At 49.9% G+C, this 24,325-nt stretch overlaps 1 protein-coding gene across 1 annotated transcript in view; it reads left to right on the forward strand.

Annotated features, from left to right (window-relative positions):
• Positions 1–23,314, forward strand: part of smad6b (SMAD family member 6b) — a 26,526-nt gene extending 3,212 nt beyond the window's left edge. Inside the window, exons 2-4 of the mRNA XM_023815172.2 lie at positions 5,209–5,265; positions 5,803–5,880; positions 22,320–23,314. Of these exons, the coding sequence (XP_023670940.1) occupies positions 5,209–5,265; positions 5,803–5,880; positions 22,320–22,861 (677 nt within the window). The 3' untranslated portion in view covers positions 22,862–23,314. The remainder of the gene's footprint in view (positions 1–5,208; positions 5,266–5,802; positions 5,881–22,319) is intronic.
• The last annotated feature ends 1,011 nt before the right edge of the window (positions 23,315–24,325 follow it).

Consider the following 24,325-nt stretch of genomic DNA (forward strand, 5'->3'; position numbering starts at 1 on the left):
AATAAGGTAACTGAAGTAACAACTGCTCGTAAAGTGACTAAAATGATGTATTATTTTTTGGTATAAATGAAGAATCTAGAAGACAGAATAATAAATCAACTGTCAGAAAACATAACGCTTGATCCTTTAACTGAGTGGATCTCTTGCTTATTCGATTTCCTTGAGTAATCTATCTGGGTAATTCTTCAAATATAGCGATGAACGCAGGGGGCTGTTTTCCGCAGCCGGCACTAGACTTCTTGGAGCGTCCGTATATGATGACAGCTGCCCATTCTTGTGAAGAAGACGCGGCCCTTTTCTTTTACTGGCGTTACATCGTTCACTTGAAGTTGAGTTGTTATGACTGCTGTTTCGGCAACTCCATTAGCGCCGTCTTTATCTTTTCTCACTCAAACCCAGCCTTACAACTCGACCAAACGGTAAAAAAAAAAAAACTAGACACCAGCTAGTGCAGCTTTTTTGCCCATCATAATTTCACCAGTTCTCTCTACAGAGAAAAATGTGTACAATTAATTTGACTAACCGTAGCCTTATCTGTTCACCCATTATAGCTTAAATATTTAGAGAGATTATATAGGCTAACATGCATTACGCGTTAAGCCTGTGATTACATGGGCTAGGCCTACTTATTTCAATTATAATATTTAAACTTTACCCGTTATTTAAATAACAATTAAATTAAACTTGATACTAAATACTGTAAATAAAAAGAGACCGAAGCAGCAGTGGCTAGTCCACCAGGTCACGATCCGCCCTTCTTCTATCGTCAAAACGTATAGGCCTACTGTACATTTAAAACCTAAAAGGCTATTTAACTGTTTAAATTTCTTTAAATGTGCAGCATCGGGAACAAACGACTGTAAGTTAGCACATAAATATGCCGCATTGGTGCACGTCTTATTCTTCTATAAATCTTTTGAAATCTGAGTAGTATAATGCTCACATCTGTACTTGATCGAGCTGAATACGTCCTGCAACTAAATGCACTGGTCTTACTGGGAATATAAGTTTACTAAAGTGCGCACGTAACCGTAAGCTTTTCCTATGGAATTTGTCCAGCTGCAAGTGTCTTTACAATGGCTATGTGCCTTACTAGAAAATAAAATGTACCTTTATTTTTGGTGTTAACTATAAGAACGGTTCAACCCGGCTAATGGCGTCATATGCGTAAAAATTCTTCTAATGAATTTATAAAATGGTGGCATGCGTGGTACTGACCGGAAAGCTGACATTAAATGTTTTACAGTGTAGTTTTCAGTTTAAACCAGACCCTTGGCATTTTTCGACTACGGTGGAAGTACAGGCCTAGTTTAATTCCACGTTATTGCATTTGTAATACATCAATGGTCCTACTCTAAGAATATCCTATAAATGTGGAAAATATTATTAAAGCTCAAAAGCAACGTGAAAGGATTTGATAGGCCTAGTGAACCTGGAATTGATTCGAATCCTAAGCTTCAAATATCTATGCGTGAAATTTGTAAATTGGTGAAGTTTGACTTTCAGCAGTATCGGTCTGCCGGTAACCCTGCTTCTCCCCGGTACTGGCAGGCAGGCGAAGATTTCCGTCTCGGACCGGGCGCCCTGCTGCGGGGGTGCGACCGTCCCGTGACACGCACTCATGCTTAAAAGCCAGCTGTCAAATAGACTGCAAGGAGGCGAAATTAATAATTTCAGATGAACTAATGGATAAGCTTTGGAATGGTCGGGTGTCTAGGGCTGTGGTTTAAATTAATTTTAATTTAATAAAGACAAAAAAAGTTCAACTGACTAGTTTCCCATTCGAACTTTAACGACCACTGGGCGCTTTTAAATTGTATCTCTTACGTGTGCGAGGTTTTTTAGTAAATTACTTTTTTATTGCTTGTAGTAAACTGAAGTTGCCCCATGCAGATTGTTAAAATGTCGTTTAACATATTACGAACTGGTTCGGTTGAGGAAAATGGAGCGACTGGCAAATTAAACGTACTGTGATGTGATATGACCTGTGGGTTAGGAGCGCCAGAAGGATTTAGATGTACGTAAAGCGTCAGCGTTGCCCTTTTCACGTGCAGTCAGAGAGCGCGGAGCCGGACCCTCGGCGCCCAGGCTTGTCCTAACGGAGGCTGCACGCGTTTCCCGTTATTGCTACTGTTGCGCGCCGGTCAGTAGTTTGCATACCATCACTGGCCGCAGGTCGTTAGCGCTCCCTGCACGGTCTGGCCAGGGCTCTCGTTCGGAAATCCCCGCCACTTTACATAGCTGCTTCTGGGTGGGTGTTTCCAGGCTCTATCAATCAATCAATCAATCAATCAATCTATCTATCTATCCGTCTAGCTTTCTTTATTGATCAGTAAATCTTGAGAAGTACACAGGCATCCAGCAGCGACAAAAATGCACGAAACAGCTCGGATAGGTTAATAGAACGCGGATTTAAATAGACTTAAAGTTTTGCTTCTTTTATTTGCCCAGGCATTATCCCTTTGAAATGAGATCAGTTTCAAGCTGCGCTTTAAAAGCCCCTTTTCCTAAAGAGGTCCCCTCATGCTATTTAGGTGGAGGAGTGGTGATAATATACAGTTTGCATACTCCTGGCGCCAGACTGACTAGCTGTGTATCTGAACGGCTGAGCCTGGATCCCGGCTCTTAAAGAAGCCGCGCCTGTTATGTTCGTGCCCGTCCTTTGGCGAGGTCACTGCCTGCTTTTGACTTTCACTATGCGTTTCTCTGCTTTCGGAATTATTTTCACTTTGTGCTTCGCCTCTATTCACTTGCCCTGAATCGTTTATGATGTATACGGAAGTTTAGGCAAATGAGTGTAGTGCAGTATATTCAATTACATTTTATTATTGTGTGTTTTTATTTGATTATTTGGCTCATAATGAAAAGTTAGCTAAACGAATAGTGAAAAACAGTTGATTCCAAACAACCCAGTCGTTTTCCTTTGGCGCCACTCCAGTAGTTCTGCTTTGTATTTAGTTTTTAATATTAAAAATGTGGCTGCTGCAAGTCAGAGCACACGAGGTTCTTGGTTCATATACTGGAATGCTCATGTTTTGGGAAATGTGTGCCGCACAGATAACATGTTTGTTTCAGTGGTTTGTTTGACCTCTTGACTTCATGTTTGTGTCCATTTATGAACCAAAACTTGAGAAATGGCAAATGTTGCGTCTTCAGTCCTAGAGAAAGCACAGCACTGCAGCAGCGAAAATATGAAAACCGGCTATAACGCTCTGCTCATGAAAGCTGAGAAGACTTAAAAACAAAAACACAAGGCAGATTTCCTAATGTCATATTATTGACCAACTTCAGAAAAATGAGATTGGTAGTAAAGGAAAATGGAAAGTGGCGGCTGAAATGGCTAATGGTGACAGGGTGACATACTCAGTCCGCAGATGGGTCAGTGTGTCTCCGTGTTGCCGTGTGCTTCACGCAGCCGGAGGATTAGCGCAGTCCTGCTGGTGTTGTCCTTCCCCATTTTGATATTAAAACTTTTGTTTGGCTTTGCTTCATAACTCCATTAATAGCAGCTTAATGGCAAAATAAAGGCAGAAATCCATGTAAATAACATGCATATTCTCTTTTGGTAACAGTAAATATTATTTACTCTAGAATCTGTTCCTTTTTCAGATGCTTCTATTTACTGTGTATGTTTTGTTGAAAATTCCAGCCCAGCTGATTGAAGTGAAGGTCCCCTCACATTCGGGACAGTAACTGAAACCATAACGATGCCACATTGCCTCTGTTTTCTCAGTTATGTCCTGGAGAAAGTACGGTTCATCCAAATATAGTTCATGCACAAATGAATCATCATAATCTGAAAAACAAACTCCAGTGCAGCATTCTTAGGACGCACTCGAAAAGTGTGTATCTTCAGTGACCTGTGATAAGGGAGACCTTGGCCTTATCATCCCGACTTCTAGGAGGACCTTTTGCCTTCTTTTTTCCTGTTTTTGCGATTAATGGTGCTGTAAAGATGGCAGTAACAGCCAGCCTGTTTTCCCTGAGTACTGCACTCATTTTTTTTTTCTCTTGTCAGCCACTTTTATATTCATTACATGAGTAACAGGAAGTCTGAGACGGCTCCAGACACCTGATTTTAACTTGGGCAAAGGGTTTTCCATCTGTGATGCTGTGATTCCTCCCATTGGTTTTTGTTTAAACCCGAGCACTGTGGTGCAGGTATTATGGGGTGGCTGCTAGCTGCGGGCTCTGATTATGTCTGTGTGTCTTGACCCTATTCACTTAACACTTGCATAATTTTCCATTGCAGTATTTTTCAGTCACATGGTTGATGTCACGCAGATACATTTACACATTTAGCAGACACTTTCATCCAAAGTAACAAGTAAGGCAAATGGCACATTATCAACATATGTGCAATCAAGGAGTATACTAAGTGTAAGTAGGATGACCGCCCAGGTACAGCGTAAGCAGTATTGGAGCAGGAGATACACAAGAGCGTCTAACAAAACAAGAACCTAATAACGCTATTGAAGTACCAAAAATGTCATATAAAACATTCAGGGACCGTAGAGTGGCTTCATGCTTGCAGAGCCTAGTAGTAGATGTGCGTAACGGGACAACTTGAGAAGATTATTGTCATCATTTCATTTCATTGCTTTTTGCATGATTATATTTTCACAACTTTGACCAGAATGAGTGGCTGGATGGGCGGGTCTCTCATCACACATCTACAGATGTAGACCAGAGGTGGACATTTCAGGTCCAGAAAGTAAAAATCCAGACCAACATTTTATTTCAACCAACCAGCTGAGTATGTAGGCTGTGTCCGAATTCAGGGGCTGCGACCTCCTAAGGATGCGTCGGAGGGCTGAATGTGACGGCGGTGCGACAAGGTCCCATTTTGAAGGCGCATTCAAATGCAGCCTAGAAGCGCGTTATTTTTTTTTGCCACAATCCCAAGATACATTCAACCTTCAAAGGACGCAGCTTACAAAGGCTACATAGACCACGTCCTTTGAAGGATGCAGCCCCTGAATTTGGACACAGCCAAAGAGTCACAGCCATAGTCAGAGCACTCAACTGTTTGGTTGAAACAAAATCTTGGACTGAATTTTTACTTTCTGGACCTGAAATGTCCATTGCATGAAATGTGGGCTTCAGCCCCGTATTTTACTCACTTGCGACATCGGCGCATCTTAAGGGGACATTAGTCTGTGACTCTGGACACATGGTGGTTCCTGACGCAGGTGTTTTCTGTTCCAGAGTCGCCTCCACCCCCCTACTCCAGGCTGTCCCCCACTGAAGAGATCAAGCCACTGGGTAAGTCCCGAGTGGGTCACCAAGCTCCGCCCCCCGCGTGATGGAGAACCAGGTTTCCTGAGACATCCAGCACCTATAAAATAGGGAAACCCGACCACGGTGTGGGTCGACGGACAATTTTGCTTTGCCATGCTTGAATGAATAAAGACATTCAGGTCTGTAGATGTTCCCAAAGCCCAGCTGCAGGTGGTAAAGGGGTCCCTGCTATTTATCACTCACTCTTGGGTTCATGGTTACACTGCTAGGAGTTTTGGGTACCAGGGTCTGTTACTTACTCACCCCATGCTGGGACGGTGAGCATTAAAGCTATATTTTGGCCCAGGTGCTATTCCCCCCCCCCAGAGAATGGATTTATTGATCACGATTTCATTTGCTACAAATTTAAAGAGTAGAAGTTAGACATTTTTACACCATTCCTCCCCCCCTCCACCAGAGGTATTGAAAACAGACACGGGGATCCATAATAACTGCACTGCTCTGTGGAGTGAAGAGTATGTTTCTCTCTCCTGATTCGACTTGACGTGTCTCCTTTTGCAGATCTGTCCGATTCAACATTGTCTTACACTGAAAGAGAGGCTGCCTGCTCCCCCTATGTCTTGCCGGGCGACTTCTCAGGTGAGTGAGCCGGCAGCGTCGTCTTGTGGGAGCAGCAGCCTTTGGAAAACACGGGTGATGCTGGCGAGCTGAGCTGCTGGGGTGGGGTCTTGCTTATTAGTCTATTCTGTAGAAAGAGGTCATGTCGCTCTGCTAGCGCAGCTCAGTGGGAACCGCAGGCCCTCTGCAGATGTACTTTGCTGGAGTCTCTCTTGACCCAAGGTAACTATGACTCATTCATCCACCATTCGCTGTGCTGGCCTCTGCCAGCATTTTCGGTCTCGGAGGGATGTGGGAGCTCTCACTGCGGACGCCGTCGGCTTCTGGGTGAACTGGATAAGGTGCTGAGCGCTGCACTGGGGCACGGCGGAATCTGACGAGCGTGGCATGCCCGCTGCCAACACGAGCAGGGAGATCACAGATGTTTCTACTAGGCCAGCGTGCGATTATTAATGAGCCCCCTGGAGGGAGGGGGAGGGGGGACAGCTGGAGACCAGCGTGATTGGACCCTAACGTTTTTTGCCAGATTAGTAGGATGGCAGTTTGATAAGCTCTTTTCAAGTCATTTCAAGTACGATTATCGGGATTCCAGGTTTCTGGCATATGAAGGCCACAATCTGTACTTGATTCAGTGTGATGCAAAAGTAACGTTCAGTGTGTGCGGTGACAGGGTACAGTAGAGTGAGCGTACTGTACGCTTTGCAATAATACCAAGCAGGGATTTGGAATTGATTAGTTGTAACGAATAGGGATGTTCTGATCTGTGCTAAGTCCAAGTCTCTTCCTGCACCTGCCACCGCCATGACTCGTCTGGCCTTGAAAGGTGGGGGAGGGGCACCAGCGCCGTGTCGCCTCCCCGCAGAGAGACGGACCTTGGCATGTACGGGAAGCTTTCTGCTGTTTAATGCCGCCTTGTGCTCCAGCTGATTAAAGACTATGGAAACGGGTGGGAGCTCGGAGACACAGAGGGTTCATTGTGGGGGGGGCCTGGCGCAGCGGCTCGGCACGGGGGCCACCGCAGCCATCGCCGCGGCCACAAAAATCGCTCTCCTTGCCTTGTTTTTCTTTCGAAAATATTTGAGTGGGATCAAAATGAAATTGGATCTGCAAACCCGCCCCCCTGTCCCCCTGACCCGCTGAATCCCCCCCCCCAGTCCAGCTTGGGGTGGGCCCAGGAAAACTTGGCCACTTCTGCAATAGGGGTTTGCCGGATAGAAACAGACCTTTCGGATGAATTATTCTCTGGGGTTGGCAGTCATGTGATGAGCTGCAGACCCGGGTTTGAGCCACAGCAGCGGGGGGGTGATTCCCTCCCCTTTCCTTACGGTCCTCACATTGTACAGGCAGGACGTCCTGGGTGGGTAGGGAAGGGATTATCCGTAGAGAAGGAGTAAATCTGACTCTGCGGCAGATGATTTTAGGTCAGCTCGCTCCAGTTGCCGCAGGATGCCAAACTCCCCAAGCATATACCCTTTTTTCAGGCTAACAAGTAATCTGTCTTCTTGCTGTCCCATCAGGGGAGGAAGGAGCGATCGTTCCACCCCCCTGGATTTGTTGACTCGGAATGTCCCGACGGAAAGGCGACTGATAAAACGTTACGATTTCCAGAAAGCGAGCGCCAGTCCAGATGCCTGGGCTGTCGACAAACGACTCCGCTCGCTTAATCGGAACCAGAAGGCCTGCCCGAGCGAGAGGTCCGGTCTCTGGTGGAGGGTGGGTGTGAATGGCGGGGGATCCCCACCGGCGCGGGGAGGGACGGTGACACGGACTCCGTGTTTCTCGGCCTTCCCCGCTGGCCGCCTGGATAATGCACTTATTATTTAGGATCTCATTTAGCTTGGAGAAGAGATCCGGAGATGACAAGCGGGGTGGATTCCACACACCCCTCCGCAGCACGCCCGTGCCCCACCCTCTGCCCTTGGCTTGCTTAAGTGCTTGGAAAGAAAAGATCAATTTAATGGGAGTCGTATGTGTGGTCCCCCCCACCCCCATCCAGGAACTAGTTAAGCTCTTAAAAGCGAGGCTAGGGGGCATGTGGGGGTTAGCCAAATGTGCAGCAGTGGATAGCAGGCGAGAGCTGCTTTAATAGCCCACTCCCCACATTCCTCTTGCCCCTGTCAAACAGTGGCCTAAGGTTTGAACTGGGCCTTTCTGAGGGTTAAACTCCTCCCCTCTATCGCAGGACCTGGTCCTCGCAAAACTGAGGGAATTCTGCGCACCTCGGTTACAAAATCTCTCAAATTATTTAGAATCTGCTGGCGAGTCTGGAATGTCTTTCTGTCACAGGCGAGCTTCTCCCCAGGCGTGTTAGATGAATTGTGGTCGCCCCGACACTGTCCTCCTCACTGTGAGCACGCAGTGAGACGGCCCTTTGAAATTCCCGATGTCAGTAGAGTAGATCCTCTCCCTCACACTTAGAGATTTGCACCCTCATTGGACTCATCTCTGGTGGGGATGAATCCATCTGTAGGAGGGAACTTCTGCAGCCAGAGTAATCTGAAGCTCAAAGCTCTAAAGCAAGGTTTCTCAACCCAGTCCTCGGGGACCACCAGACGGTCCACGTTTTTGCTCTCTCCCAATTGGCAGGGAATTGGGAGAAAGCAAAAACATGGACCGTCTGGTGGTCCCCAAGGACCGGGTTGAGAAACCCTGCTCTAAAGGCAGCGGAGATGGTAGCGGACTTCAGGTGTAACACGCCCCACCCCCATCACTCTCCATGAATCGCCGGTTAACAAAGTGGAGTCCTTCCATTTCCTGAGCATCCTCACCTCCCAGGACGGCAGCAGAAGAAGTTCAGTCTGCCAATGATGGTGCACTTTCACACAGCCATTACTGAGTCCATCCTCACCTGCTCCACCGCCGTCTGGTACGCTGCCACTGCCCAGGACCAGGACAGACTGCAGCCTATCATCCGCTCTGCAGAGAAAGTGATTGGCTGCAATCCGCCATCCCTACAGGACCTACACGCCTGCAGACCTCTGACGCGCGCAGCAAAGATTGTGGCCGATTCCTCCCATCCTGGACATGGACTGTTCAAAAAAGCTGCCCTCTGGCAAAACACTCGTGTCTGTCAATACCAGCACCACACTCCTCAAAAACAGCTTATTCCCTTCAGGAGCTGAACTCATCAACAAGCCCCCTGACCCCCGCTGATACAGTCCCTGCCTCTGCCACCCCCCACTCACTCTAAACCCATCTTTTTCATCTTTTTCACCTGCTGGACGTCATATATTGTCATACTTTTATATTCCAATATTCAATATACCTCTGTTCCCTTTACTGTTCTTATAATTCTTGTTAGCATATCATGCAGCTCTGCTCTATTTTATTCATTTATTATTTTATTTCTACTTATGTTTTTCTTCATTTATGTTCTTTGTTCGTCTGTGGTGTCTGTGAGTGTAATGCTGCCAAAACAAGTTCCTAGTACTTCCAGCTGTACCTGGCCAGCAGGGAGCCCTGTGATGCTGATTCAGATATTGCTGGGAATTCTGCTGCCCTGAATCTTTACCCTGCTGCTAGTGCAAAGATATCACCCTAATAATGAAAATGTGAAACACTCATCATTATTTTGGCCTGTGGATCGAGTCTTTCTGTAGACATAATCTCAGCCTCTAGTAACAAACTTTTGGCAATGTTGTGCAGGAAGGTCGATGGCATGACCTTCTTGGGTAGCTTTAAATGTTAATCGCACAGTTTACGTAAAAATTTCAGGTATAAAAAGGCAGCCAAACTGAGTTGCTTAGTTTGGCTTAGGTCGTGGCAGTTCACTCGGGGGGGGGGGGGGGTGGGTGGCATTTGTGCCCTCTGCAAGATTTCGGATCTTCATTGAGGCAGACAGGTGAGACCGACGGCAGATCGCATGGCGGACATACAGACGGAAAAGTCTTCCAAATTTAAATCGACAAATGGAAAGGCGCTCCTTAACGGAGCAACCCACTGACTGACGGGGGGAGGCCGATTCACAACAGTGCGGGAGATATGACTCGCGTGCCTGACAGTAGGAATCAGTCAGCAGCAAAGCATATTTTTTTTTACCTTGATGTATTATTTTATTTTGCTTTTGAAGGAGGGGCAATGTACACACCCCACCCCTCATACGCTTTTGGATTGGGCCGTCGGGGAGTGGGGAGGGGGCACGTAGCCCTTTGTGCGTGTGTCAGGGGCCGGGGGGTCGGCAGCCGCGAGGTGGCAAGTGACCGGGCATCGTCTGTCCGGGATGTGTGCTGGTTTGACACTGGAGGGCACTAAGAAAGGGTAACACTCCCCAGACGGCAGCATTTATAACCATAATAATTTAGGGTTTATGGAATTCAGGATTACAGGGGATAGTGGCGTCTGCGAAGAAAAGCAGTCACCCCGTCTTCACATGAGCCTTAAGAAACATTTTAATTATGTTTGATTTGACTAAACAGTGTGCATGTTAAAGGTCTCAAAGCATTTTCACAGAATATATTTATTGCATCACACAAATATGTTCTTAAAACTTACCAGGGCTTTCAAAGGCGATAAATTCAAATCTTCCTGTATGTGCTGACACACTTGATAAGACTAAGCTCAGGTTTTTGACCGTTTTTCAGCAAAGTCTTCAATTAGTTTAACTGTCAGCAGAGCGCGACGGGGATCAGAGCGCGTCTGAAGGTGCTTTGTGTTGCTGGGTAAAGTATGAAAAACAGCAGAGCTGTTGTAATCTTCAGCGTCACGTCGGCCAATATTTTCCTTTGGACGCGTCACGCTGTGTTAAGAGAAATAGTTGTTATTTTTTCATTCTTTCCTTTCTGTCATGAGAAAGTAGGAAAGTTGGATTTCAGACCTGGACATATTGCCAGGAGGAGAGCTTGAGGTTATGGCTGACACACCAACGGCTCGTTCCGTTTGGTTTTCATCTCCTCAGAAGGGTGCCAGCCAAAGCCTGACGTGGGTTCGAGGCTGTTAGCATAGCACAATCAGAAGGGAGGGTCTTCATGCCGGGGGGGTGGGGGGGGGGTGCATGATGTCACTGGCGAGGCAAGGTTTATGAAAAGATCAGTCATGCAGATGTTGAGTTTTTTTGCACCTCCGTACCCTAAACAGTCTGGGGGGTGGGATAAGGAAAAAAGCTGCTTTCGCTAAAGCCCCCGAAAAGCCCACCCCCCCACAAATTGCGCGTGGAGTGGTGTGCACAAGCCGACAGCTGACAGGCTTTATGGGGTCTGGGGGGACACCTGCCCAGCAGTCTGTGCCGCTCCGCTGCCACCAGCGGTGGGATTAGTTGACAAATATCCCAGAGTGACGCATCAAGACGAGCAGAGTTTGGGCCACATGGGTCTCCAAAGGAGCCGGACTGAAGCTGAGAAATTCGTCAGGGACGCGGAATTCTCTTGATATTACTGGCTGGCATCGACACCGCCGTTCTCCTTTTAAAGGCAGGGATGTGCCCCAGGTCCCACCCGGTGCCGGGTTTCATGTCAGCCTACCTGCTGAGCTCCTTTGTTGTGTCTGCCGGCGTACCTGTTAGATCTGGTCGCCGTAACCCGATAGGAGCGGCCATGGTCTGAGGGCTGATACCCCCGCAGCCGCCCCGCCTCCCCACACCGCCTGCACCGCCGCCGGCCCTGCAGACGAGGCCGCTCGTCCCCCCCCCCCCCCACCTGGCACGGTGGCTCAGGTTTCCACCGCAGCCTCACCGCCCTCCCGGGGGGGCTGCTACATCAGGATACAGGATATGGAAATAATGTGACTGCAGTACTTCCACCCTGCCTCCAAAAATCAGGTTTTGTGGATTGTTTATTTTAGGGGGGGTGGGGGGGAGGTAAATGAGGTCTCAGCCAAACATCCTGTTTGAAAATCTGCCCCGGGTGTTGAGGTGGCGCGAGGCACTGAATTGGCTCTTTGATGGCAGGGACACACCAAAGAATGCTGGGGGGGGGAAGCAGGGTCCCTCCGATGATCAAACAAGCCCATCCTATTGGACGAGGGAACCCGGGCCCGTCCTGGGAGGCTGCTCCTCTTCCCTGAAGAAGACGCGCCATGGGCTCTGATCAGCCATAATCCGCCTCTGAAACCCTATGACGGGCGTCAGTCCCGATCGGCGCAGTCCGCTGTCTGAAGGCAACCCAGCGGATTTGCAGCCAGTCGTGGTACCGGTTCTGGCGACCTCAGTCCGGTCCCTGAACTCCAGCCGATCTGATCGCAGCAACAGAGCTTGGAGATCAGTCCTTCCTCTTGGCATCGACCTGCTTTTTTAATTAAATCCTACGGAGGGCCACTGCCTAGGGGCCCGGCCAGGCTGCTGACCACCAAGCTAGCCCCCCCCCAAGGCGGCGGGAACAAGAACCCCTCCCCGTTTCTCTGGACCCCAGAGTGTCGGCGTGCAGCAGCTCGGCAACCGGCCAGCTCGCGCTGTTTGATGTCAGCCGGGTTCCCTACTGAGAACGGGGCCAGTGCACCGATTCATGCCACCCTGTGTTGTTGTTCATCCTCGCGCTGATGTATTGCTGTCTTTCAGCTGGATGGTGCTCGGGTAATTCCTGTAAGGTCACGCAGTGGTGCGGCGCAGCGGCACGGGTTTGGGACGCTGCAGTTTGGGATGCGAGCTCCTCCCTCTTGCACTGGGACCCGACACATACAGAATGTTTGCATGACTGCTAACTGGCCTGGATTCTCACTGAGCAGCACCGGTGCTGGACCCCGGAGACACAGAGGACCCGGCTGGAGGGGGCGGGGCCTGAAATGGCCGCCCGTGTCCGGTGGCTCTATTTCATTAAAGTTCTCGTTTTAGGATTGTCCCAGAAACCCGCTGACATGCGAGGCGGGAGGGGGGGAAGGAGATGGCCAGGTCAGGGTTTGGTGTCAAAAGACCAGAATCCGGCGCAAATGGAGGGCAGAACGGAAAATAGGCTGTCAGGAAAGGCACTCTGCAGGTTATAAATAGTGCAGCCATGGCGTCTGTGAATGGGGAAGTCCCCGGGGGCGCCGGCGGCGCTCAAGGCTCCCGCAGGGCCATCCATCCACCGCGGGGTTTACGGCATCAAATAAAGCGGGGGGGGGGGGGGGGGGGACGTTAAAATGTAAGGAATGTCCAACTGTTGGCTTAGTGCTTTTAGTGTGGGGAGTCTGAGGGCTGTGGCAGGAAACAATGCGCTGTTTGAGCCTGTGGCCCTGGGGCCCTGGGGCCCAGCCACCTGAGCCACCGCACACGGGAGGTGCCAGCTACTTTATTTTTTTTCCAACACTCGTTCCACAGTTACAGTTCCAGGATTGTGCTGCATCCAGTCATGATCCCAACGTGCTGCATGAATTAACATGTACTTTTTTTTAAGCTTCCTCCCAGTAGAGTGAGAGATGGCGGCTATCACCCAGAATGCATTGCAGTGATTATGCGTAAAGACTTCCTTGTTGAATGAAGTTTAAGGTGGCTACATCATATATTCCAGTGGTATATATATGATATGTTATGGATCTGAGGCCTTTGCACTGGATACCTGGCTCCCGACCCCCACCCCCCCGCGTTCTGGTGATGGCAGGAAAGCAGGGCGGAGCTGCAGGTCCAGAAGCACATACATGAGATGGTGGGGAGGGGGTGTGCTTGGAATCCCGGTGCACTGTGTGTGGCTTTGCTGTGGGATTGGGATGCTGATCACCTCCGCCTTCGCTGGCAGCACCAAGCACGCCCTCTGTCCCGTTACGCTGGGAAAGGGCGATTTAGGTTTGATTTGCGGCCGGTCGAGGCAAATTGCGGCCTGCTGTTTTTCCGGTGGGGTTTTTATTTGTCTGACATCGCCCTTGCATCCGCTGGATCTCGTCACTGTGGGTCAGGCCGCCCCGGAGTTAACATCCCGCCTGACTCTGCGGATGCCCAGCCGGGGACTGGCACCCTCCCCCAAAAACGCCATTGCATCTCCAGAGTTTCTTTTTTGACGAAAACTTAATTATGCGTAGCAATGGTGAGTTTGTGGGCAAGTTTGGTGCCCCCAGTTTGCGAAGCCCAGTTATGGAGCCTTGCAGCACCGTGGAAATTACTGGGAATCGTGATTTGCTGACCTAGAATAGAGGTGTCCTCTCCTCTCTGTGTGACCGATGGCATTTGCTTATTTACTTACTTGCCTGCGGGTGTGCATCTGTGTCCGTATATGTGTGTGCATCTGATGCGTGTGCATGTCTGTGTGTGTGTGTGTACATTTGTGTGTGTGTGTGTGCCTCCGTCTGTGTGTGTGTCTCGCTGTGTGGTCTCCAGGTCTCCTGTAATTTCCTGGTCCCCATAAGGGAAAATTCATTTATCTAAAAATGTGTGACTGCAATCAATAAACAAAAAATACAAAAACTCTTATATTTTATTTGGATACTTATGGTTATGGTTAGGGCAGGGTAGGGGTTAAGGTTGTCATAGTTGGCATTAGCATTTTTCCCATAGAACTGAATAAGTGGTCCTCACAAAGATATGATTACAGGTCTGTGTCTGTTTGTGTGTGTGTGTGTGTGCACACGCTTGTGCGCGTGCAGCCCTCCGGCCGCTGAGTCGCAGCCCACTCAGTCAGTCTGTCGCGTTTTAAAATAAGGTTTAAATTATAGTACTGGCTCTGGCTGTCCCTTTTTCCTTCAGAGATTCTGCCAGCTTGCAATTTGCTTAATGAAATCCTGCCATTCCGTTTAACTTAAAGATTCTTTGCAGATGTTGACAGGAAAACGGCTTTAGGAATTATTGGAAACTCTCTGTCTCTCTCTGTCCCTCTGTCTCTCACTCTCTCTCTCTCTGTCCCTCTGTCTCTCACTCTCTCTCTCTGTCCCTCTGTCTCTCGCTACCCCTCTCTCTCTCTGTCTGTCTCTCTCTCTGTCCCTCTGTCTCTCACTCTCTCTCTCTGTCCCTCTGTCTCTCACTGCCCCTCTCTCTCTCTGTCTGTCTCTCTCTCTCTCTGTCTCTCTCTCTCTGTCCCTCTGTCTCTCACTCTCTCTCTCTGTCTCTCGCTGCCCCTCTCTCTCTCTGTCTGTCTCTCTCTCTGCCTCTCTCTCTGTCTCTCTGTCTCTCGCTGCCCCTCTCTCTCTCTGTCTCTCTCTCTGTCTCTCACTCTCTCTCTCTGTCTCTCTGTCTCTCGCTGCCTCTCTCTCTCTCTGTCTGTCTCTTTCTTTTTCTCTGTCTCTCTCTATTGCATTTTTGTTGAGGATCATAAAGACCATTGTCATTTGGGCTGTGTGCTCCTCTCACTGAGCAGTGAACAAATCCTCAGCACGGGGAACAGAGTGGCTTGGGCACTGCTGTCCCTGCCCGTCCATCTTGCTCATTGGCACAAGAGGAGCGCAGCATCTGAGGGGGAACTGCGGGTGGGGGAATTTGGAAATAAGTGCAGGGCTTCAGCATCACATAAACCCCCCCGGGAATTTCGAGATGCATGTTGGACATCCTCTTTTCCCGTGTCCGTCACTTGTCACTCAGAACCGCATCCTTCCAGTTTACCTTGGATAGGAAAGTATTTTATTCTGTTATTATTTCTCCCCTCTGAAGCCTTTAGTAGTAGTTCAAACGATCAGCGGCTCAGAGTGGTAAACAGCATCAGACTGTTGCAACAGCAGTATTTTTCCAGCGGAAACGTTTTAAAGTTGTACGACCGCAGGCTGTGCAGCGGCGGCCCAGGCAAATGCAACGTCAGCAGCTGGGGGGGGGGGGGCATCTCAGCTTTGTTTGCCCAAAATATTCAAAATTAATGAAGAGAAACCTCAGATGTGTTGTTTGACGTTTTCTGGTCCCGTTTGGACACGGCCTGATTGTGTGTGTGTGACATATGTATGTGTGTGTGATGTGTGTGTGTGTGTGAGATGTGTGTTTGTGTGTGATGTGTGTGTGTGTGATGTGTGTGTGTGTGTGTGAGATGTGTGAGATATGTGTGTGTGTGATGTGTGTGTGTGATGTGTGTGTGTGTGTGTGATGTGTGTGTGTGATGTGTGTGTGTGTGTGTGATGTGTGTGTGTGTGTGTGTGTGTGTGATGTGTGTGTGTGTGTGTGATGTGTGTGTGTGTGTGTGTTATGCTGCTGTAGTGCCACCATCACAGTATAATGATGCTTGTGTCTGACGCCCCCAGCTCTGCTCACTGTGTGTGATTCTATAAAGTCTCCGCTTGCTGCCGGTAGCTGGACCCTTTCATTGTGCTAAAGAAAAGGGACCCAAGCATACAGGAATCCGCCCTGGGAGAACGTGCCTCTTCTCTATAGCATGGAATTGTCTGCCTCTAAAGGGGAACTACTGAGAAATGTTCTCCAATCGCTCTTCTGGTTCATATCTCTGCCTGCCGTGTCACCAGGCTTCTGCGTCTGACTGTGACCTGCACTTAAACACACAAGAGCGCATGTACACACAGTGCACCGGTCGCAGTGTGAGCGCAGGCAGGCTCGCACACACACGCGTGCACACACATGCGCGCACACACACGCGCGCGTACGCCCAGAACCACGGTGGGCCGCACGCAGGCCATGTCATTTTCAGCACAGGAAGTGGAGACTCCGAGGAAGGGAAAAAAATCCATATATGTATAAAGAGGCAGCCGGGCCCCAGTGTACATGTCTGGCTGATAAAGCAGTCTTTGATGGCAGAGATAGCTGAGACGCCAACCTAAAAGCGGCCCGTTAGTCAGTTGTAAGTTGCCCTGTGATGATAGTTGTCTCCGAAGAAGGGAGGCCGTACCAAGCAGGGGTGGACCTCCGATTGTCCTTTGTTCTGAAATCTGACAAACCCTCATCCCACAAAACATCTTTCTCGGCAGGCCCAGAGACTGAAATGCCGCAGCCGAAGCAATGTCCGAAAGTATAGTCGCTGCCCCTCAGACGTCCCTACACACTTATACATGCTGGTCCCCCCCCCCCCTTCGGCTCAGTGGTACAGTCTAATAGCTGGAGGGGAATCTAATCCTTGGCACAGGATGAGAGAGACAGCCCCTCTCCTCGCTCGCTCGCTCCCTCCGTTCTCCCTTACCCTCTGCTACGTACTGCTTAAAGTCTGGCAGGAGTTTTCATATAGACTGCACAGTTTTTTTTTTTTTATAAAAAAAGCCTCTTTTCAGCATTCTCAGGATTAGCATGGCTGAAAAATGAGCCCTGTACACCTCAGCTGTGGTGTGGATGAAGCTGGCCTTTCTGTCCGCCCGCCGGAGGTCCCCTGACCGGCTCTCGTGCTACACGATCTGCCCCGTTCTTCCTCAGCCCCACCTTGAAAAGCATCATGGGATACCAGAGGAGGACTGACTCTGGAACTTCCGGGCCTCCTAAAAGTAGTAATTACTACTGGATCATCACAGCTGCTGACTGATGGCCACGGAGGGCTTGGGTGGGGGGGGGGTCACTCCGTTCATGTTCGCGGGGGCGGGTCTGTGACTCTTTTGCCAGTTTTGAGCCCCCTACCCTGACACACAGTATTCTTGAGGATTACTGGAGGAGGAATCAACTTGACATGTTTTATAACTTGCTGTGTGGACCTTTTTCGGGGATATCGCAAGCAGACAAAGCCCCCTTCCTGTGTGCACTTTATTGGGTGGGGGGGGGGGTTTACATTTAGTTGTTTCAACTATCCATCTACTGTTGCCTAGAGACAAAAGAGGGGTCACATTAAGGACTGGTGATATTCCGCCAGGGTCTGTGTTCGCCTTGTGGCCGGTACCTCAATCCCCCCCCCCCCTTGCTGTCACGTCTCCCCCAACCCCCCCCCCCGCGCTGTGCAGCAAAGGGAGGCGTCCCCAGCAGGAAGGACGTGGCACAAGTCCTACAGCCACTGCCCATGGTTTTTTTTAAGCAGAAAGACGCCGCAATGGCTGAAGTCGTACCAAGGCCGTGTTTTTGTCTGTCACAGATGACAATCAAGCTGTAAAAACAAACTTCCTTCAGCAGCGACGCTGACTTTCATTTATTTGTTTTTCTTGGGATACCATTTCCGAGATAACTGCACCGGTTTGGTGTTTGCATTCTTCTGCCTCGGACCCACATGCGTTCAGATCTCGGATCTCATCTGAAAGGTGTGTTTCTCTGTCTGAAACTGCCCGTAGAGACACTTCTTGGGAAGCTGTTTCTCTGACGCTGAGTCATGCCGGGCATGAGGAAGATGAGGAAGATGGTGCGCTGGGGGTGATTTCTAAGGCAGAAAACTGACCTTCCGCATGTTTCGGGCAGGGAGGGGGTTGGCCTTGGTGTCAAAGAGACTGACGCTAAGAGCAGGGGGCTTTGAAAATATAATAACAAACAGTACTTATGTAATGGGCAATTGGCTGGGTAGGGGGGCTTGCTTTAAATGACTGCAGAGCAGAGTAATTGGGCCCAGGTTTTTCTCTTCTCCTCCCTTCCACTCCCTCACCTTCACAAACCTGCATGAACTGTGAGGACAGCAGCCCCCCCCCCCCCCCCAACTCCCTAGGAAGCAGCCGCGCCTGAGGACCCTCAGGCAGGTGTGGAGGCAGCATGTGCCCATCGTCCATGACGACCATTCAGGTCCTTGCTGATGTGTAGAGGCTACATTCAGTTTAGTGGCTCTGCTAGTTAAATGAGAACAAGGGGGCATTCCATGAGTCTGGGTGGGGGGCACGAGGGGTGTCATCTCGGAGGAAAATGAGAACGTGTTGAAAACGCCATGAACATGTTCAGAAAACATCGTGCCACAGAACTGAAACAAATATCACAGCTAATTGAATAGCCTCTACTGAATTCTTGAAATTCCTTGATTTTTTTCAGCTTCGGGAAAAAAATGAAAGCTTTAGTTTGGACAGGACAATGGAATGTGTCGTTCAGGAAGGAACTTAGGGGGAACTGAGGAATTCAGGAGGTAAACTGGTGATGTAAGGTAAATAATGGTTGCATTGAGGATGGAGAAGGGATGTGCTGAGGAGGCTGTGCTGTTTGGTCCTGAGAAGGCTGTGCTGCAGGGTCCTCAGGAGGCTGTGCTGTTTGGTCCTGAGGAGGCTGTGCTGTTTGGTCCTGAGGAGGCTGTGCTGCAGGGTCCTCAGGAGGCTGTGCTGTTTGGTCCTGAGGAGGCTGTGCTGTTTGGTCCTGAGGAGGCTGTGCTGCAGGGTCCTCAGGAGGCTGTGCTGCAGAGCCCTGAGGGGGCTGTGCTGTTTGGTCCTGAGGAGGCTGTGCTGCAGGGTCCTCAGGAGGCTGTGCTGTTTGGTCCTGAGAAGGCTGTGCTGTTTGGTCCTGAGGAGGCTGTGCTGCAGATCCCTGAGGGGGCTGTGCTGTTTGGTCCTGAGAAGGCTGTGCTGCAGAACCCTGAGAAGGCTGTGCTGTAGAGCCCTGAGGAGGCTGTGCTGCAGGGTCCTCAGGAGGCTGTGCTGTTTGGTCCTGAGAAGGCTGTGCTGCAGGGCCCTGAGGTGGCTGTGCTGCAGGGTCCTCAGGAGGCTGTGCTGTCCTGGAAGTTATTTAAACAGAGGTGGGGTGTGGGGACAGCAAAGCTTACTGAGATTCTGTATAACGAGGTGACGGGCACAGTGTGGTCTGCATGGATGGACGGACATGGCTTCGGCCGTGCAGGAAGTGTGACGTCTGTGTGGCGGCTTAATTCTTGCTCCCGCCAAACATTAACCAGATTAATAACCTTTTCTCTGCAAGCTGCTCATTGGACCCATTAGAAAATAATGGCCTTTCCCAACTTTTCTACACAACGATCCCCCAAATAGGAGGGACTGAGGCGCTCCCTCTCAGCACTTCTGGAGGGTGTATGCCACAGTTCTTCACCCCTTGTGTTCCTGTGGGCTGGATTTGGGTGCCTGGTAGCCCTGTGCGGACTGGGGCATCACGGCATGGGACATGCCGACACCCCAGTACCCCCAATTTCCAGCGCTGTCCCTGGTCAGGACACCTCCCTGCCTCTCAGTCTCCAGTGAGATTAGCAGCTGGCCAGTGCAAGTTTTCACTCCATAGGGTAATAAAAAATATTGTAATAGACAACAGACCTTTTAAGTGTCATTTTATAACTGGCATAGGAAGATGGGGACATGGTAATGTTGCTGAAGCCACAGGGGCAGAGGGTGAGCTGAGGGTGAGAGGAGGGTGAGAGGAAGGTGAGCAGAGTGTGAACGGAGGGTGAGAGGAAGGTAAGCAGAGTGTGAGCGGAGGGTGAGAGGACGGTGAGCAAAGTGTGAGTGGAGGGTGAGCAGAGTGTGAGCAGAGGGTGAGAGGAGAGTGAGAGGAAGGCGAGCAGAGTATGAGCAGTGGCTGAGTGGAGGGTGAGAGGAAGGTGAGCAGTGGGTGAGAGGAAGGTGAGCTAAGTGTGAGCAGAGGCTGGGCAGAGGGTGAGCAGAGGGTGAAATAGCACAGGGTTGTGTCTGGCAGCACTGGCCCTTTAAGGCGCGGGCTCGCTGGAACCTGCGTGAGCTGCTCTTGTTTTATTATAGACAATCGAGGGCTGTAATTATGTCAGAGCCAAATTCTTTCAGAGGCTGCGAGTAAAGCGCGTTCCCTTTCAGTTGCGGGGCTGTAAAAGCAGCCTGAGGAGCGCAGGAGCTGCAAGGGAGGAATTTGCTAATGGCGCAGTGGAGTTTCAGGGGCGGTGGCCGAGGGGGAGGCCGCACAGGTTTTATGTGAGGAGGGAGGTTTGCTTCAAACTACGAGGGGGCCTGCATATGGACACCCTTATTGACCGTCCACTTACAGCTGCGGCCGACCCGGCCCACTGCACAGGGTGTGCGTGTCCGTGCGCGTGTGCATGTGTGTGTGCAGTAGAGACGGAATTTCTCACAGCAAACCATGAGAAACACAAAATTTGAGCTTGGGAGGTGTGCAGAACTGGGAACAAAATGAGCTGAAAAAGCGTTTATTTCTGTTTGTAACCTTTATTTCCCTTGAAATGTGCATTAAAAGTTTTATTACTCATAGAAAAGACAGGTGCAAATTTTGTGTTCCCGCAAAAGCTCTATAAATCCAGTGCGGGAGTCAGCTAAGAAAAGGAAGAGGACAGTTCAGTGTGTGTGTGTGTGTGTGTGTGTGTGTGTGTGTGTGTGTGTGTGTGCGTGCTGCGTGTGAGCGTGTGTGTGTGTGTGTGTGCGCGCGTGTGTGCGTGTGTGTGTGTGCGTGCTGCGTGTGTCTCTGCGTGGCCCCACCGTAACAGGGGCTTGTTAATGGGGGGGCAGTCATTAAGCTTAGAGAGGGCTGAGAATGAAAGGAATGGGGCCACAGGCCTGGTTTTAAATCCTCTGTGTCAATAGACTCTCTGAAGCAAAATAATGGCATCAGTCTGTGTGCCAGTTAATCGAAGCTGATAGCATGATGGCTGGGGGGTCAGCAGGTCGCAGGCTTACGCTAAGTTGTCAGGGAGCTGAATGCCGTCCCTGAGCCTGGCTGGGGGGGGGCAGGTGGGGGAAGGGAGGACCCCCTGCCTGGGCCACTCACCCACCAGACCCCCACCTCGTGAGGAATGCGGGGAGGGGGGTGGTATGTTGAGCCGTGTTGACTTTTTATGGTAGAATTCTCCCCCCGGTTGAGCCTTTCGCCGAAGGTGAATTATACTGGAAAGAAAGGCTTTGTGCAAAGTGTAGAGGAAATGTAGCGTGCTTCCCTGACGGAGAGGGTCCGCACACTAAGCGCATACTCACGGCAGCATACTCACGGCAGCATACTCACGGCAGCATAATCACGGCAGCATACTCACGGCAATATACTCACGGCAGCATACTCACGGCAGCATACTCACGGCAGCATAATCACGGCAGCATAATCACGGCAGCACTGCACGGTAAACCTGTGGGAGTCACTTTGTGGAATAACTGCTCTCTGCTCAGTGTGACGCTGAAAATGCTGTAGTCACAGGACAGAAGGTGGGAATCCCTTCCGGTCAGCCATTCTGGGTTAGTTACATTGTCCCCACCCCCGGCTAGTCCTACTGTCGGTGCGTTCTCTCTCATTTTCACATTAATTTTCTGTCAGACTGAAATCTGGAGTACAGCCTGCAAACGGTGGGTGATCCCCAGCTAGTGCTCGCGTTAGTGTGCGTTGGTGTCTCTCTCTCCGTGTTGCTCTTTTATCTCCGCCAGATGCATTGTCCCAGTGAGCTGAGCCCGTTAATTAAAGCATAAGAGACTCTCCAGGACATTGGAGTTTGTACTAGCCTAGTTGGGTGCAGTTATCCTCAGTGGGGATGCAGTGAATCGTGTACCTCCATCTTACGTTCTGCTTTAAATAGGTTCTTCATTCCGGGGTGATAGCTAGAGAAGGTGGCCCTCAGGAGCGAGCAAAGGAGGGACCGCTCCGTTTCCCGTGGGGGTGGGGGGCGTAGAGACAAAGCTTTCCAGTGAGGTCCAGTCTCTAATACCTCCTCACCTGAGTGCTTACTCCAGTGGCCAGTGTGGTGCTGTGTTTGTGTGCCACTTTAATTTCAAAACAGTGTCTCCTTCCATATCATCTCGGACAATAAAAGGAGGCTTTTAGATGGACCTGTGTGCGGACTTGGGGGTGATAACCTGAGTTTTTACCTGTGTTTTTGTTTTGTGTGACACGCCTCCCCTCCCTCCCTCCCTCTCAGACGCCAGCATGTCTCCAGAAGCCCCGAAGCAGAGCCACTGGTGCAGTGTGGCGTACTGGGAGCACCGGACGCGGGTGGGTCGCCTCTACGCAGTGTACAAGCACTCCGTCAGCATCTTCTACGATCTACCTCAGGGTACGGGCTTCTGCCTGGGTCAGCTGAACCTGGAGCAGTGCAGCAGCAGCGTCCGCCGCACGCGCGGCAAGATCGGCTACGGCATCCTGCTGAGCAAGGAGGCGGACGGCGTGTGGGCCTACAACCGCAGCGAGCACCCCATCTTCGTCAACTCGCCCACGCTGGACGCGCCCGGCTGCCGCAGCCTCGTCGTTCGCAAGGTGATGCCCGGCTTCTCCATCAAGGTCTTCGACTACGACAGGTCGTGCCTCCTGCAGGGGGCGGTGGAGCCGGGCTGCCTGGACGGGCCGTTCGACCCCCACAGCGTGCGCATCAGCTTCGCTAAGGGCTGGGGGGCCTGCTACTCGCGGCAGTTCATCACCTCCTGCCCCTGCTGGCTGGAGATCCTGCTCAACAACCACAGATAACAGCCACAGCCGGCTCACCGCAAACTATCCCAAATATCACCTACCTAGATTTAATATAAAGTTTTATATATTATATGAAAAATATATTATACTTGTAAATAACGGAGTCATTTTTACAATGTAATTATTTATGTATGGTGCAATGTGTATATGGAACAGAGGAAAACGGAAACCAGAAAATGCACTTTGGATTTTATATAGATATATATGTATGTATATACATATATGTATGCGTGTGTGTGAGTGTGTGTATGTATGTATATATGTGTGTGTGTGCGTGTGTGTGTGAATGCATTTACACACACATACAGAATCTTTCAATACCAATTTGAAAAGTTATGCAGCAACAATTAAATGACCCAGATTTTTGGTGTACGGTTTTCATATATCAATACCCAGACAAAAAGCTAACGCCATTCACACATTGATAATAAAGTATTCGCATTATGTTTCCTTCTGTCTCTGGCTTTCATTAATAACCCCCCCCCCCTCCACTGATTCAAACCTGTTAGCACAACAAGAACCAGCCCTCATAGCTAAATGAGAATGTGGGTCCCATTCCTCGGCACGGGGTGTCCTTCTTCCAAAACACATCACAGAAGTACATTCCAAAGAAGGATGGAGAACCAGTCTGGGGAAACTCAGGATGGGGTGTTAGTCCAACCAAGGGCAGTTTGCTGTACTCATCTCACTTAAATTACATATTTAAAAGGCTGATTGTTCAGACAGAACACAAGGCAGAAAGGCTTGGGGGGCCGTGGGGGGGGGGGAGAATGCTGAAGGATGTTGATGCAAGTGCCTCCTCTACATGGGGAGCGACATGACACACTGAGGGTGTGGGTGCTTAACCCGACATCCTGCACCCCCCCCCCCCCCCCTCTCAGGCCCCGTCTTAACCAGCCCTCGCATTTCTCCATGAAGAAAATGGGCACGGAGAGTTCCAGTGTCTCTGTCCGAAAGAGATACTGGCGACGATGCCGTTAAAGTCCAGTGTGGTGTGCCATGATGTAGGTGTGAGGCCCGCGGCCGCAGGAGTCGACCCGATAAACTCCGCTGCATGTCATGCCTCGGGTCCAGCGAAACATTACATTGGTGTTCCAACTGACACATCATAGACAAAAAAAAATCACCAGTTTTTCCAGTTACAGTTAAATATAGCAGCACCACCTCACCAGTGACATCATGGTGTTACTGTAAAAATAAACTCTTCATATTTTTAATTATTGCATTATATTGTATTACATTATTTCACTTGTTCCTATAGGGTAATAATACACTACACGGCATGCTGGTTTCCCCTTCGAATGTAATAGCAGGTTTATCTGGCAGGATGTTTAACCTTTATTCATTCATTATTTTTTGACCTAGCCTGCCTGGGCTCGTTACATTTTAATTTCGGCAGGAATTAAGTCTTCAGTGTTGGTGTTATATGCAATTGTTACAGATTGACTAAATACTTTATAG

This window comes from Paramormyrops kingsleyae, chromosome 11, assembly GCF_048594095.1.
Source record: "Paramormyrops kingsleyae isolate MSU_618 chromosome 11, PKINGS_0.4, whole genome shotgun sequence".
Taxonomy (NCBI): domain Eukaryota; kingdom Metazoa; phylum Chordata; class Actinopteri; order Osteoglossiformes; family Mormyridae; genus Paramormyrops; species Paramormyrops kingsleyae.